The 17,876-nt window shown below is 38.0% G+C and overlaps 1 protein-coding gene across 1 annotated transcript in view; it reads left to right on the top strand.

Annotated features, from left to right (window-relative positions):
* The window catches only part of RYR2 (ryanodine receptor 2), a 595,071-nt gene that overhangs the window by 226,924 nt on the left and 350,271 nt on the right, over nucleotides 1-17,876 (top strand). The window contains exons 20-24 of the mRNA XM_043477303.1: nucleotides 620-861; nucleotides 4,965-5,157; nucleotides 6,270-6,486; nucleotides 8,159-8,263; nucleotides 14,239-14,342. Of these exons, the coding sequence (XP_043333238.1) occupies nucleotides 620-861; nucleotides 4,965-5,157; nucleotides 6,270-6,486; nucleotides 8,159-8,263; nucleotides 14,239-14,342 (861 nt within the window). The remainder of the gene's footprint in view (nucleotides 1-619; nucleotides 862-4,964; nucleotides 5,158-6,269; nucleotides 6,487-8,158; nucleotides 8,264-14,238; nucleotides 14,343-17,876) is intronic.

The raw sequence follows: 17,876 nt of genomic DNA, 5'->3' as shown, positions 1-17,876 counted from the left end.
CCTAATGTTAATTTAGGGTTAGGATCTCTTCATAAAATGCAATTAAAATACAACTAACTGAGACTCTTCACAGCAAGACATAGAGAACAACAAAGGTGATTAATCACTTTGGTTCCTTCACTAAGGCTATGACTTGTGTCAGCCTCAAACCCTGTGTGACACAAACCTTAGCTTAGGAAAATGTCTCTATGTCCTGGATTAATAATAACTCCATTAATTCTGGGGCCTGATGCTATCCTGAGTGTCTCCCCTTAAATATGATTTATGATATAAAAATAGGTTGAAGAGCAGTTATGAAAAAATGTAGTAGGCTGTTGAGTGATGTAGCCAAATTTTCCCAAAAGCAAACGTAAGTCACTGAACATTAACTGTAGGGTTGGCTGTTAGAGTAGACTTCAGTGATTGTTTCAATAATTTGTTGCACTTAAGGAAACATTGGGTTTCCCAAAAAAGTCAATAAGGTGTTTCTGTACAATGTTTTGGAAACCCAAACAAACTTCTTGGTCAATGCAATGTATCTTTGAGAAGCAGGACTAATTAAGGATAGCATGACGTAATAAGTTGAGACAATGAAAGGTTTATTTGGATTTTCTCACATGCTATTCCCATCTCTTTAAAGCATGAGACCCAATATTTTTCTGGGTGTCAGTGAAGGCTCTGCACAGTATAAGAAGTGGTACTATGAGTTGATGGTGGACCACACGGAGCCGTTCGTGACTGCTGAAGCCACTCACCTGCGCGTGGGCTGGGCTTCCACAGAGGGCTACTCACCCTACCCCGGCGGGGGCGAGGAATGGGGTGGGAATGGCGTCGGAGACGACCTCTTCTCCTACGGATTCGATGGCCTTCACCTCTGGTCAGGTAAGTACCATCCATTTTCCTTCACGGTGTTCTCGAAGGAAATCTTTTGCCCTTACTGTACATTTCCATAACCTATTTGTGTTGCTCAAGTCAGATACATTGATTTCAAAAATGCAACACTAAAATGATGCAAGTGGTAAGTCAAAAGCAGAATTTCACTAGAGGAAAAAGAAAACTCTTACAATTATAGTACATCTCCAAAAGACTGAATTCTGTATGAATGATATATATCAGAAGTGGCATTCTGATTCACGAATTGAATGCAAAAACTTAAATGTTTCCTACGTGCTTTAGTTGGTATGTGCAAAGCTTTAGCTTCCAGTATAAACAGGAACCAAAAAAATCCTGGAAAATAATCATAATACAAAGACTAAGTTTCATCTCTTGGCTGATAGCTTAATGTTAGGAATGGGTAATTTGTTAAATGTATTATGAGGAAACAGCCCACAATCAAATGATGTGTTGTTTCAGAAGTGTGGAGCTGTTAAAAAATAAATGTATGGCTCATTTCACTAGCTAACAACCCTAAGCTTTAATGATTGAACATATATTGAAAATTAGTAATATATAAAAATATACTCTTTTCTGATTTATTAAAAGATTTATTTTGATTGGCTCTCTTTAAAAGTTTAGCTTTTGATTTTGTAGATATTAGATTTCATCTGGATTCTGCAGACTTATGCTTGTATTCATAAAGCTGCATTTAGAATGAATCCAAACTTATTTTATAACACATTTAACCTATAGAAGGGGGCTCCCGGGTGGTGCTAGTGGTAAAGACTACTGCCAACACAGGAGTCTTGAGAGACACAAGTTTGATCCCTGGGTTGGGAAGATCACCTGAGTAGGAAATGGCAACCCACTCTAGTATTCTTGCCTGGAAAACTCTGTGGACAGAGGAGCTCGTGGACTGCAATCCATGGGATCACAGAGTTGGACATGACTGAGCACAGACAACCTACAGAAAATATGCAGAGGTTTCTTACAGTACAAAAAGTTGAACTTTACCTCTTATGGGCAAATCAAATGATATTTATTTATTAATGCTGTATAAATCATAAATTGTGAAAAGATATTTTAATTTAAATTTAATTAAAGCCTAAGAGTCTGTGGTATGGGGGTTTACAAATGAAAGCACTCTATATTTGTGTTCAGCAGTAATGTTTACTAAATCTTCCCTTTATTCAGTGCCAATAGCTCAGTAGCCTGGAAGAGATGAAGCTGTATTTTGGGTATTTTATCTAACCTGTGGGGCACTGGTTGGGGCCCAGGCTGCAGTGTGGTATATCTTATACACTATGTACTGTGCTGCTCAGAAAGAGTCACAATGCTTGTTCCAGAATTTTTCTACTGACCCAAAAGGCAAAGAGCCCTAACTTCAAAAGACCTGAGAAACGTGAAATAGAATTAATGTCTGTTTTATAAGACATTTCAACTGTTACCCGTGAGAGGTCATCCTCCCTCTGTTACCTTCACATGTCACTGCACACAAAATGGATCCTCAGCTGGATGAATGAAACAGGTTCACTTGTTTTCCTGTTGCATAAAATTTAGGGGAAAACAAAACACTACTCTGGGTTTTTTTTTAATGCTGCATTGCATCTAATTTCAGCCATATAGCGTCACTTCACTAAATGGTGAAGTTTGCATTTAGTTTGAAGCTTTTTCTATCCACACATGGGAAGAACCCAGAGCCTCTGGAATTGGACTGTGTCCAGTATGCCTTTTATGACTAAGTATCTGTTAAATAGAATGATAAGAGCAACAGAAATATTCAGTGAATCTATCACAGAAAGGAGCATAGGTTGTGGAATTTCAGGAGAAGATCATCTTGAAACTTTAATTTATATCAAGAGAAAATACTTGATTGTTTTTCCTAATGGCAAGAAAATATGTGCAGTTGAAGCTGTGTTCTCTTAAGCCACTGGGATCGCTTGCTAATTTTAGATTCATGATCAATAAAGGCAGATCTAAATTAATTGACTTCTGACTGAGTTACCATGGTTAAATTCATATTAAGTTGCATAGTCTTCTCAGGTTCACTCTCCTATTCCTTTTCTTTCTAATGGTTGAGGTTGAATTTAAAGTATTAAGCATCTGTGATTTCTGGGGGGAAAGAACAAAAAAAACACTTAGCTTTTTGTGATTGGAGAGTAGAGTTGTTCCTTGGTACCAGAGTTTGGTTCATCAGCAAAAGTTTCGATCTCTGTTTTCATTTCCTCTTCCCACCTTAAACTTTGCACAGCATTGCTGTGTTCCTCTTCGGGGAATAATGATTCTGTTTCTGGCATCCACATCTTCTGTGTATTAGGGTTAGTAGTGTGAAAAAAATCTCGGTGCTTTTGAAGAACTTAGGTATAACAGAATGAAGGAATGTCAGAGAATAGTACAGGAAAGAAAGGTAAGGATTCTCTTATAGGACCTATGAAAAGCCCACTGCTATCTTCCTTTCTGGCTGATGTAGAAAACAAGAATGTAGTTCTCGTATTGATTTGATACCCCTATTAAGTCATAAATGCAACCTGAGAATGCTCACTAGCAGATTCAGCAGCGTCAGTGCCACTGAAACCATGGACTTAGGTTGGTTGCTAGTGATCTTTTCTCTCTAACCTAATTGTTTCAGGCTTTACAAAACAGTTTACCATGGGGACTTTTAAATAGTCATTAGTTTTAGCATACTCATTCCTCAGACTGAACAATATGCTTGGATTATAGTAAATATCTGTTGACTGCTTCCCAGGTGGATCAGTGATAAAGAATCTACCAGGTAATCTTGGGAAGATTACCTGAAGAAGGAAATGTCTACCCACTCTAATATTCTTGCCTGGGAAATCCTATGGACAGAGGAACTTGGTGACTATAGTCCATGGGCTCGAAAATGAGTTGGATATGACTTAATGACTAAACAGTAACAAATATCTGTATAACTACATTATCAGCTACAGAACTTGATACAGACAGGAATGCAGAACTTTGTGAGTTCTGTTGCTTTTTGCATGATTTTCTTAAATAATTCCCTTTATTATATCTATGAAATTCTAGAGGGACCACTTCATAATGAATTTACTACTTGCAAATTTGAATATTGGTAAAATTAAAAATCTACATATTTTATAATGTAGATCTGCCCTACTATTGGCATTTCAACATATTGTTGGTAAAAATCTGGACATGCTAGAAATTTTAAATAGGTGTTATAAAAATTCAAAGCTGGCATCATCAAATCTATTTTTGTCTTTGCTCAAATTGAAAAATACTGTATGTTCACATTTGTGAGCATGAATGTTTAGGAGAATCTTACCTTCTTGTTTTCCAGTTTGCCCATGGGACTCATAGGCCAAGAAGTTCTGACACAGTCAAGAATGAGTATAAATCATAGGTTGGCCAGGGCAAGAAATGACATTTATCCAGGATCATTTTCATGCCTCAACTTGTATCCTGCTGTTTCCTACTTAAGAAGCCAACCAAGGTCTTGTAGGAATAAATTATAGAACAGAAACAAACCAATTGATGTGTATTGTCTCTCAACAAATAATACACAAACGATCATATTCTCTGTTTTCTTCAGTATCCTTTTATGTTTTTATTTTATAAAATAAAGGGAATTTAATCTTTGAGATGGGGACTGAAGTGAATACGTTCCATGTCTAAGACTCTGTTCTTGTATAACATTAATTTAATCATCATAACAACTCTGCAAGGCAATGGCATTTGGTTTACAAGAAATCAAGGCTTATAGAGGTTAAGTAATTTGCTGATGGTAATGTAGATCTTTGACTTCAAGTCTTTCCCTAGAGGTTTTCCCCTGACATCATGATGTTATCAACTCTAAGATGGTATCTGTATCAAATACCATCCATCTGCATGCAAAATTTTCTGCATATCAGAAGATCCATTTTACAATAAAAATAGCATTGCTCCTAAAAAAAGCAACAGTTTTTTTTTAATTAAAGATCTGACATATAACATGAATATGTATTCAAGATTTATTCTAGTCCAGTACTATTCATAGTCACTGCCTATTCAAATCTTTAACTTGGTCTCTGACAGTGATTTTCTCTGAGATAAAAAGACATCATCCTCCTTTAATGTGTTTCCCACAGGTTGTATTGCCCGGACTGTCAACTCACCAAACCAGCATCTCTTGAGAACTGATGATGTCATCAGTTGCTGTTTAGATCTAAGTGCCCCAAGCATCTCCTTCCGAATTAATGGACAACCTGTTCAAGGCATGTTTGAGAATTTCAACATTGATGGCCTCTTCTTTCCAGTTGTCAGTTTCTCTGCAGGAATCAAGTTAGTATCATTGTTTTTTGGTCTGTTTGCCTTCTCATTTCTCGTTCTTTCACAGAAGACTCTGCATTGCCATCACGCTTGCTTCACTAACCTGCTCTCCTGGGCATCCGTCTACAGGGCATTTTGCCCTGTAGCAAAATGTTCCTTGAAGCAACAAGCAACTTGTTCCTTGAAGGTTGGAGATAAGATTAATTCAAGAGGGGAATCTCAGGAAGCTGAGCGCTTTGTCCATATATCCAGCCATTTAGATAACTCAGTCTAATATCTCTTCCTCTATCCAGTATCCAGAAAATTTCTAGTCCACTTAAGTTCACTTTTTTCTTTACTAAGGGTAAATACACAATGTTGGATTAAAAATGTCACTAATTTTTTCATATTTATTTTCATTAATTTTTCTGTTCATTATATTCTGGACTCCAAATCCCTTCATTTCTATAGAAATGACACATTTTTGGGTGATCAGGTCAAGATGACTCCTTTCCATATCACCCTCTACCTGTTATACTTGTAAATAACCTGCTTGTGATCAGCTGGGTCAAGGTGGTTTTCTCTAACCCTTTGCTTTTTTGCTACTACCAGACAGAAAGAGTAATTAAAATGATAATTCAGTATCAAGAAGTGTCATTTGAGTTCCCTTAAGGAATTTCACAGGGAAATTGAATGCTAGAAAGTGGCTGTTTTTTCTTTTTATCAGATCTCATCCAGTTTTTATCAGATCTCATCCAGCCCTGTAATTTTAAGTATTGATATATAGGTATTTAGATTAAATCTGTCTTTCTCTGTTGGTTATTTGGGTACCTTGAGGTATTAAATGACCAAATACTATAGACAGGTATTTCATTCACATAGGAATATGGTGCATGTGCTTTTATTATTTCTCCAGAGAGTGATATAGTTTTGCTGAGCAATTAACATAATTTAATCAGGTTTTACTTTTATGATTAGAGGCTCTTAAACTCTTAGTTACTGACTTCATGATGGTTCTTAGAGGAAAAGATGTGACTTCTGACAAAGTTAATTTTATACTAAGAATTTATTCCTTGAATTTTGTTGATTAGGAAAGTTTTCTGTATGCCAGAGATTCAACTTACCCTGACATGCATCCTTTTTAGAGTACGCTTTCTGCTTGGGGGGAGACATGGAGAATTTAAATTCCTTCCTCCGCCTGGGTACGCTCCTTGTTACGAAGCTGTTCTGCCAAAAGAGAAGTTGAAAGTGGAGCACAGCCGAGAGTACAAGCAAGAAAGGAGTTACACGCGGGACCTCCTGGGCCCCACAGTTTCCCTGACACAAGCCGCCTTCACACCAATCCCAGTGGACACCAGCCAGGTACCGGATCATCAGCTGTGATGGCAATGTTTGAATTGCAGCCATTCCCACATGCAGTGGGTTTCAGACTCCTTGGACTGCAACCTATAGGGATGCATTTTACAGTAATACAATTTATATGTATAAGTGAAGCAAGTTTCATAAAATAATGCTTACCTTTACCGTGTCCGCTTACTCATTTTGAGTCTGTTCTGTTTTTTAAAAGTGTTTTTAAGTCACTAAATTGATTTTACAATGTACAATTGGGCCACAACCTAAGTCAATGCTTACTAATTTTAGAGTGTTTTTTACATAAGGTAGTAGTGGAATTTTAAATTTCTTCTCCTTGTCTATATACAGTTGGCATTTTTAAGTGATTTAACTGACTTTTATCTCAGGTAGAGATTGAGATCATAAACTCTAGAGTCAAAATGTCTTGGATCCAGTGCATGCTCTGAGACTTGAAAAAATTACTCATCTCATTGATTGGAATGCTAAGAGTATGTTCAATGTATAATAAAGAACACATTGGCACCATACTTTGCATATAGACACCCAAGCAATGTTAGCCATTATTCATGCTCTTCTCTTTCATAGACGTGAAATTATCCTGACACTGAATTAAGTATTGTTTTATTTTGAAGGTGAAGTAAGTTCAGTCCAGTTGGTTAGATAGTCATAGTTTGTTCATTAGCTTTCAAAGATCAGAGGCGTTGCTTCTGAAGTCTGATAACAGAATTAAGAGCAGGCCTCAGATGCCTCTGTGGTTTCGTGCCGTGAAATGTATTTCCTATCTCTCCCTGCCAGCTTTTTATATGATGCATAACATAAGCATGCTTTGTTCATGGCTCACATTCAGTCTGTGTTGCCATTGCTGGAACAAGGCAGGGTGTATGTCGTGCCTTCAGAGTTGAGCAGTGAACATGATTGGAGGATGGAAATCAACTGGAGCAGACAGTGGGATTTCCTGGTGTCACTAGCACATTTAGGACTTCCTGAGACCTGGGTAACCTCTTGTTTGGAGGGGAAGGAGGCAATGCTGGCCTGCTCCTCATGGAAACTCAACCCCGTCCATGAACATTGTAGGCATTTGCCTGCTATCTGTGTTGAGGGGCAATGTCTGTGCATCATCAGACATGTACAGCCAACCCCTCATCTTGAAAATCATTTAGTGTTCTTTATGAAGAGGCCATTAAACTTTCTCTTTTTAAGGGAAACATGTTCAGATTTTTCCCCCTGAGGCTTATATTTAGAAACCACTGCAAGTAGCAGAGTTAAGGGACAATATAAATTTTTGCCATCAGATATTTCTAAACTCAGCGGATTATATTTTGGACACTGAATTGCCTTCATCCTGGCCTGTGAATGCTGGCCAGGTTGGTTTAAGGAGTCTCGAGTGATTTCTCTTTTTAAATAATGCATATTCCAGTGATTATCCCATATCCATTGACCTTTTTTTTTTTTTTTTTAAATGATGGCTGTCCTCAGTAGTACTCTGTTTTCTTTCTTTCTAAATTTTGTTCCCCAACTTTACCTAATAATTATTTAGATACCTAGTTTTATAAATTTAGAATGGATTATCTGGAACCCAGTTATATGATTACATTTCAATCCACAATAAGAACAGTTAGCATTGCATTTTCTTGCATTTGTTTCTGATGTGTGTTTTCTTTTCCTCTTTTTAAAATTTTAGATTGTGTTGCCTCCCCACCTGGAGAGGATACGAGAAAAACTGGCAGAGAATATCCATGAGCTCTGGGTGATGAATAAAATTGAACTTGGCTGGCAGTATGGTCCGGTACATAATTTTGAAATTTATTCTCAGATTCTATTAATACATCTTTCTGAAAACACTTCTCACTCATCCTGCTGTATGGTGACATGAACTGATCTGATTGAGTTTTTTCGTCCTAAGTTTTATTTTGTCTGCAGTTTTTCTTTATGAGAGGGAATGACGTTAGTGGTGGGGTCATTGAAGGATGGCTTAGTTGCCTAGACAATTGAAAAGTTATTAATATTCAGGTTTAAAGTTACATTTTTAAAATCAAAGTTAACATATACAGACAATAGGCATTGATTTCTAGGGACCTTAGGAAGAAATTTCATTGAAACTGAAAGTGAAAACTGAAAATGGAAAGAAAGAAGTTAATTTACTCTCCTCCTCTGATGTTTCTTTTAGTCCCAGTTGTATTTAGTAGTACAAGTTCACAGGGCAGAGGTTCACAGTTGGTTTCATAAGTGGAAGAGAGGCTGAGAAATAACGATTGCATATGTTTCCAAATGATTATTGTTTACAGAACTTAGTTTATAGTTTATCAATAAAATTTAGCTAACACCAAAACAACTTCTCATGTAATACCAGTGTGTTATACACCTTTTGTTTTTTAAGCAGGACTGTTGCAGTGCTTTCATTTTTATGATATTAATAGTCCAAATATCCCAATATTTATAACACTTATATTTGACTGAATATAGAAATGAGTGTATTCAGCACAGCCATAATTTATTGCATTAAGCTTTGAATAATGACATTTATTATTAGTGTTAGTAGTAATATCATGCTTGTTGTTGATTAGTTGCTAAGTTACGTCTGACTCTTTATGACCCTGTGGACTTGTAGCCAGCCAGACTCCTCTGTCCATAGGATTTCCCAGGCAAGAACACTGGAGCGGGGTGCCATTTCCTTCTCCAGGGGATCTTCCTGACCCAGGGATCGAACTCGTGTTTCCTGCATTGAAGGCAAATTTTTCACCACTGAGCCACCAGGGAATACCATGCTACTTTATACTAATTATGGACTTTCCTGGTGGTTCAGATGGTAAAGTGTCTGCCTACAATGCGGAAGACCTTGGTTCAATCCCTGGATCGGGAATATCTCCTGGAGAAGGAAATGGCAACCCACTCCAGTATTCTTGCCTGGAAAATCCCGTGGACAGAGGAGCCTGGTAGGCTACAGTCCATGGGGTCGCAAAGAGTCGGATACGACTGAGCGACTTCACTTTCTTTCTCTTTCTTTATACTAATTCATCTTATTTATTTAGAGCTTTGTCTTTTCACTTAAAGGTATTGGGGTAATCGTCGCAGTAGCACGCTGGGCTGTGTGTTATTATTTCAAATTAACCAGTGATGCTGCTGCCGATGATTCAAATGCCTTCCAGCTAGTTACTGTGCTGGAACTAGGATCCAGCTTCTCTGGCTTCTTGTCTAGACCTGTTTTTCACTATAAGACTTGCTGATGCATGATCAGAAAATGGGATCCTTTCATTAATTCAGTGATAGTTAGACAGTTGTCTAATCAGCAAGCACTTAAAGTACCTTATTAAGTATGTGGTTTTATGCAATATTCTTTGACTTTTAAAAATTGAGGAAATGAATGAGTGTTAAATAAGATATTTATCATTAATTAAAGTCAGAAGGAGGTGAGATATTGTAAAAGTATTCCTAGTCACTGGCAGAGGAATTACAGACAAATTTACCACAAGATTTGAGATAGGGAAAGATTTGAATTACAGACAAAATTCAGAGAAAGATAATTACAGGCTAGGATTTAAAAAGATCTCATACAAACAAGTAACTACCCCCCCCCCCCAAAATCATAGTAACAGGAATTGTTTAATAGGTTTACACTCAAAAAAGATGATTTCTATTGCAAGCTTCTATAGGTTCCCTAAATGACAGCATTCTACAATGAACTTCTTTATGTTTCTTCTTCTAAAAAAAGAGGAAATATAAGGTCTCATTATTATCAATTCTTGCAATTAAATTCAGTTCATTTCAACACCATACCATTATTGCTACTAGTTTGCAGGTGCTGAAAGGGAACACAGTGCTTCTGAGCCAAACGGACTGTGGCCAGTTACCCTTCACCTGGTCTGAGGCTGATGGCAGCGACTTTGGGTTTTACGTGCCTCTGGCGGGAGACTCAGCACTTAGTCTGTGGCTATGGTGCTGGCACCTGGCACCGTTCCTGGGACAGGGAATCGACCAAATACTTGCTGAAAGAATGAAGCCGTTTTTTCCGTAGGTCTCACTCTGGGCAAGCACAACCACAAATATCCTATCAGATCAGCAATTTGGGAGAGTCTCAGACTGACACGTGAAGAGGTTTCGCATTGTCCTTCCATCTCATAATCGACCTTGTGTCTTCTTTGACTGGGGCTCTCCTAAAACTCTTTTCGGATCAGTATCTTTGATCCCTGGCTTTATCATCTCTGTTATCCTAGACTTAGGTACACCTCTTACCGAGACCAATTCCATAAATGTTTGGTGTGTTCCAGTCTTTCTCTGAGTTAATATTTTAGAATTCATCCATTTAAGGAGTGCAGGTCCATGTTTTATGTTGTTGCTTTTTCCTGTTTTTGTCAGTTACCTTTTATTTTTTAATTTAGTAATTTTTAATTGAAGGAGAACTGATTTACAATATCATATTGCTTTCTGCCATACAGCAGCATGAATTGGCCATAGGGATACGTATGTCCCCTCCCTCTTGACCCTCCTTCCCGCCCCATCCCACCCCTCTAGGTGGTCACAAAATACCGATTTGAGCTCCCCGAGTCATGCAGTGAGTTCCCATTGCTGTTCTGCATGTGGGAGTATGTAGTTTCCACGCTACTGTCTCCATTCGTCCCATGCTCTCCTTCCCCCCCGCCCCGTGTCCACAGTCTGTTCTCTATGTCTCTGTCTCCATTGCTGCCCTGCAAATCGGTTCGTCAGTACCGTCTTTCTAGATGCCATATATATGCATTAATATACAATATTTGTCTTTCTGACATACTTCACTCTGTATAATAGGCTATAGATTCATTCACCTCATTATAACTGACTCAAATGGGTTCCTTTTTATGGCTGAGTAATATTCCATTGTATAGCAACTGTGTTTTTCTTTGGAGTAATTTGAACTCTTGAATAAATTGTGGTTTTTTGCTTGTATTTTTTGCAAAGAAATTAGTTTCTTTAAATGTCTTTGGGGTGTATTTCACTGGAGCATCATGAGAGAGCTCTATTTTTTTAAATTAATTTTTTTTTTATTGAAGGATAATTGCTTTACAGAATGTTGTTGTTTTCTGTCAAACCTCAACATGAATCAGCCATAGGTATACACACATCTCCTCCCTTATGAACCTCCCTCCCATCTCCCTCCCCACCCCACCCCTCTAGGTTGATACAGAGCCCCGTTTGAGTTTCTTGAGACACAGCAAATTCCCATTGGCTATCTGTTTCACATTTGGTAATGTCAGTTTCCATCTTACTCTTTCCATACATCTCACCCTCTCCTCCCCTCTCCCCATGTCCATGAGTCTATTCTCTATGTCTGTTTCTCCATTGCTGCCCTGTAAGTAAATTCTTCAGAACCATTTTTTAGAATACAATATTTATCTTTCTCTTGCTCACTTACCTCACTCTGTATAATAGGTTCTAGGTTCATCCACCTCATCAGAACTGACTCAAATGTATTCCTTTTTATGGCTGAGTAAATTCCATTGTGTATATGTACCACAACTTCTTTATCCATTCATCTGTCAATGGTCATCTAGGTAGCTTCCATGTTCTAGCTCTTGTAAATAGTGCTGCAATGAACAATGGGATACATGTGTCTTTCAATTTTAGTTTCCTCAGGGTATAGGCCTAGGAGTGGGATTGCTGGGTCATATGTGGTTTTATTCCTAGTTTTTTAAGGAATCTCCATACCATCTTCCATAGTGGCTGTATCAACTTACATTCCCACCAACAGTACAAGAGCATTCCCTTTTCTCCACACCCTCTCCAGCATTTATTGTTTGTAGACTTTTTGTTGATGGCCATTCTGACTGGTGTGAGGTGATATCTCACTGTAGTTTTGATTTGTATTTCTCTAATAATGAGCAATGTTGAGCTTCTTTTCATGTGTTTGTTAGCCGTCTGTATATCTTCCTTGGAGAAGTGTCTGTTTAGATCTTTTTCCTGCTTTTTGATTGGGAGCTCTGTTTTATGGAAAAACATCAGGCAGATCCATTCAAGCCTTCATCTGTCTCCTTTGCGTATTATTTGCCTAACCTTCGTGTTTGGTACTGTAGTCCTCAAATTGAAAAGACCTTGTTTTAGTGAGTTTGCCTTTTAAAAGAGCTTCTGGTTTAGCTGAGTAATAGACACACAAACAATTACAGACTCAGAACTATGATGGATAAGCTAACTGTAAGCGAGGGATATTTACAGCTCTCCTGGTGAAATCAGGGAAGGCTTCCATGGGGTGGTAAATACTTGATCTGAGCTCTGCTATGCCTGTGGAAGAGCAGTGAACCTGGAGGCAGGAAAAAGGTCAGGGAGAGGACTCAGGTGGGAGGTAGTGAGGTTCCCAGTTGTGTACTGGCAGGAGGAGTGGAGAGATATGACTGCGGATGTTTCGAAGAAGTTCAAGTATGGGAAGTGTTTAAGAGAAGGAAGGAAATCTGGATAAATTTCTTGTTTTAGCTTGGGACCCGAGAGGATGATGGGGACAGTTACTCTGTGGTGTAGAGAGTAGAGGGTAAGTGGAAATTACATAGATACAGAGTAAATTGTCTCTGAACTTGGGCACATTCATTTTTACCTTTATGTTTAGCATTTAGTGTTTGGTTTTGTAACCCACAGCTTCATTTCCACACTTACACCCTTAAGTAAATAAGCTGTGTGCTCATGTGTAAGTTCTGTTCATTTGCAATGATCAAGAAAAAAAGACTATCTTATTTCTAACTTGTCAGCTCCTGAATACTTTAAAAAAATTCTTGCTTTTTTTTCCTACTTTTTTATGTGACATTTATAAAACCTGGTAATTATTCCCAGGGAGTAATTTGTTCCCTGAGAGCATATGGCTGTGATTGAGGTGTCACCGCGGCAGTAATGCTTGTGTAATTTAGGCCTCTAAGAAGACAAAAATCTAATTACTAATGCAAGGATGTAGAACATCTTTCTCATTAATTCAGTCCTAAAATCTTGACTTTAGTTTATTCTGATTGCTAGCACTTTCAAGGATTAATATGAAAGATATCTGTGGGATATTACCTTGCTTTGGAAAGGCTCTGGAGTGACTTGTTAGAGCAGAAGTGACTTACATGGGATGAAATGAACAGCTGGAAGGAACCACCACCAGGAGTTTGTATCAGTCAGTCATGACGTTAATTGATGTCTCTAATCTGTGTCTAAACATGTAACAATAACTACTGAGTTATTACTACACCTTCTTACCTAGAGTTCATTTCAGTTTAAAAGCATTTGTTGCATGCCTGCCATGTGCCAGGCACATGCTCAGTGCTGGGAATACATTATCAAAGAACAAAAAAGCCCAGTCCCTGTTCCTTTGGTCTTACATTCTTGCAGTGCAGGAAGATAGACAATCCCATAAATAAGACCCTAGTCTGCTTGCCAGTGGTAACTGTTATGGAAAAAAACAAATAGCATGAGCAGCAGATTGGCAGATTAGGAAGGTGGGGAGGACAAGCCACATGGAGAAAGTAAGGCTGAAGCCAAGGCTGTAAGTTGCTGTGAGAGTGGGCGTGGAGGTCTCAGGGCAGACGTGAAGGCTGGGACTGACCGGGAACGGTGGCAAGGAGAAGGCATGAGGCAGCCCAGACATTGCCAGGTTTACCACTGACCTTCAGCGGTAGCCATGCCTGAGGGATGACAGAGGCCGCCTTGCTGGGATGAAGGTCACAGTTTCCCTTCTTGCTTCCCACTTCACCGTCCTCCATGCAGTTGGGTAACCATCATTAGCATAGGGCCTTAGAAACTGTTATATGCTGATTTCCTATTCTGTTTCAGGTTAGAGACGACAATAAGAGACAGCACCCGTGTCTGGTGGAGTTCTCCAAGCTGCCTGAACAGGAACGCAATTACAATTTACAGATGTCTCTTGAGACCCTGAAGTGAGTTTCTTAAATTTCTCATTTTCCTCTCTGTATTCCCTGAAGGAAACAAGGTGTTGATATTACAGTTTGATTTATTTTAGCTCCAGTTAGATTTTTTTCATAATGCATTGGTAGATTGAATCAGTATTTGTTTGTACTAGTCATTGAACACGTTACTTTATGACTTTGTGCTCTATGTGTTTCCTAAAGGGTACTCTATGGATGTTTATGGGTATTTGGGAATATAAGGATTTTGCCATTGTACTCAGTACTTCTCAGATTGTCAGTTATAAATTGTTACTGGTGTGTGACAAGATAAGTGATGATACTAAAATGAGTGTTTCTGAATTTTTATACCAGTTAAGGTATTGCATTGAGCTTTGAATAATGACATGCATTATTAGTGTTAGTAGTAATACCATATGCTACTTTATACTAATTAGTATATTTATTTATTTAGAGCTTTATTTTTTCACTTATAGCTGCTGGGTTAAACTTCCTAATAGCACCCTGGGCTGTGTTTTATTATTTCAGATTGACCAGTGATGTCACAGCTGAGGATTCTCATGGAGTTGTCAAATGGCTTGACAGTTAGTTAGTAGCTGTGCTAGAACAGGGATCCAGTTTCTCTAGCTTCTCATCTAGAACTGTTTTTCACTGTAAGACTTGCTGATACATGATTAGAAAACGGGATCCTTTCACTAACTCAGTAATGGTTAGACAGTTGTTAAATAGAAAGTACTTATAAAGAACTTACTAAGTATATAGTTTTGTGCTTTTCTATCCTTGGACTTGAAGAACTGGATTTGTTCCAGTAGATCACTTATCCTAATACCCGCTTATGTTAGGAATGAAACAATACTTTTCCCCCTATTTTTGTTTTGTTTTGTTAAGTGTAAAGAGCTATTTCTATTGAAATTATTTTACCAAAGATCTAGAACATAAACACTGTTTCAAGTTCTACGACTTCAGTCCAGGTGTATATCGGCAAAGATGATGTAGTGATTTTCATTATGAAAATAAATAAATAAATTGGGCCTTGAGTTTGGGCTCTACTAGTAACTTAAAAGGGAAGGGAATATATGAATACAAATCAAGTAAATGGAGAAATCACTACAGGTAACTAATGACAAAGCTTTTCTGTAATAAGGACCGCAGAACACATCACTGTGACCCGTGTACCTCCTCTTAGCATCTCCTATCTTCCTCTGTGATCTTGATGTGAAGCTTGTACATTTATCTTGGTAATTCATGACAGCCCATTATTTATCCATCTCTTAAAACAAAATGATTTTATTGAAAGTTCATTGCCTAAGATAATTTCGTTAAATTTGTGGTACAGTCCCTGTAGTTTTAACAATTGACAGCTAAGCCAGCTAGGCAGATCCTGGGTAACCTGTAATGCAGAAGTCTGCATATTCACATTTGGCATGTGAACCTTTGACTGCTACACATGATCTAGTCTCATTCCTTTCAGTCCCTGGTGGCTGGTTTGATTAATCATAAGACTGCACATACCATGGTGCTGTTGCCTATGGTGAATGCTAATAAACCTTTTCAAGAACTCATTCTTCATATTTACATGGTGTTATGATGGACTCATTTCACTTGTTTCTTTAAAATTTAAAACAGAGCTCCTATTCTGCAAAATTCAAACTATGCCCAGTCAGTAGTTTAAAGAAAGTATAGTACCTTCTGTGTTTGTTTTATTCACTTGATTAGTTACAGGCACTAGAACAGACTGGGTAAGAACAAGGAATCTAAGACTTGCTTCTCCAGAGGAAATCTTAGTATCTCTGAACCTTAGGCTTTTTATTAATAGCATCAGTTTAAAATGAGGATCATAGTATATCTACTTAGTGAAATTGTAGTAAAGATTAAATGACACACAGCTGATAAAGCCTCTAGCACCATCATGTCTAACAGAAGAAGCACTCTATAAAGTTTAGGTGTTTTTTCTTTTTTATATATACTATAGGGGAGATTAGCAACTTTACTCACTAAATCCTGAGGTGTGCCAAGTAACAAATAAGCGAACGATTATTTCAGAATATTCCTTATTTTGGATTTGTGGTGGTTTCATGTGAATATGATTTTTTGTTGTTGCACTTATGTGATTTTTGTCATGTAAATTGTTGACAAAGATAGCTAACTTCCAGATTTGAATGGTCATCTGTACGCTGTATAGCACTGCAGAAATTCTGACATCCTCTTTCAAAGCAGCACTGTACTACCCTAGCCTAAGCTGCCTTTTTTTAAATTGAGGTATAACTGATGTACAATGTTGTATTAGTTTCAGGAGTACAGCACAGTGATTCAGTTATCTACACACACACACACACACACACACACACACACACACACACACACACACACACACACACACACAGTCTTTTTCAGATTTTTTTCGCTTATAGGTTGCTGTAAAATATTAAGTATAGTACAGCACAGTGATTCAGTTATCTACACACACACACACACACACACACACACACACACACACACACACACACACACACACACACACACACACACACACACACACACACACACACAGTCTTTTTCAGATTTTTTTCGCTTATAGGTTGCTGTAAAATATTAAGTATAGTTCCCTGTGCTATACAGTAGGTCCTTATTGGTTATCTGTTTTGTATGTATTAGTGTGATACATGAATCCCAACCTCCTAATTTATCCCTCCCCCCCTTTCCCTTTTGCTAACCATAAGTTTGTTTTCCATGTCTGTGGGTCTGTTTCTCTGTGTCATATTTTAGATTCCACATATCAGTGATATTATAAGGTAGTTGTCTTCTCTTTCTGACTTATTTCACTTAGTATGATAATCTCTAGGTCCATCTGTGGTGCTGCAAATAGCTTATTTCATCCTTTTTTTATTGCTGAGTAATTGTTCCAGTGCACATACATATATATATCTCACATCTTCTCTATCCATTCATCTGTTAATGGACATTTAGGTTGCTTCCATGTCTTTAGCCTAAGCCACCTCTATGCCCCACCTGAAGCTATAAAACTATCCTGACAGTTACAGTTGAAATATTAACCTAGCTCTTCTGTTACCCATTCTGCCTTCTGTAGCCTGCTGAGCTTTTTCCAAATATTTAGGTTATACCATTCTCCCTATTTGAGTTCCTTCTCATTGCTCTTGAGATAAAGGCAATACCCTAACTTGCTTAATGGTCCTTCAAGGTCCTTCCCTTCTAGCCAGCATCATCTTACAGGAGGCTGCTTTTATTTTCCCTTGCTTGACATCACACTAGCCTTTGTTTTGCCTGTTTGCATGTCCCTTTCCCCTTTGTGTCCACTTTCTGTAATGCTCTCCTCCAGGCCCTATTCTTATCCTTTCGATCTCGGGTCACTTCAGGCAGCATTTGCTGAGCGGCTTGACTCAATAAAGCCCCCTTTGATAGGCACTCAGCCCTTTTGTATCTCTCAGCATAGAATCTTTCTATGTATAATTACAGGATGGCTGCCGTACTCCACCAGACCTATTATGTAAGTTTATTTGTTTCTTAAATTTTTTTATTCATTCATTT

The sequence above is a fragment of the Cervus canadensis genome, chromosome 8, assembly GCF_019320065.1.
Source record: "Cervus canadensis isolate Bull #8, Minnesota chromosome 8, ASM1932006v1, whole genome shotgun sequence".
In the NCBI taxonomy this organism is placed as follows: Eukaryota; Metazoa; Chordata; class Mammalia; order Artiodactyla; family Cervidae; genus Cervus; species Cervus canadensis.
The sequence above is the reverse complement of the archived record's forward strand: the minus strand, read 5'-3'. Positions and strand labels throughout refer to the sequence as shown.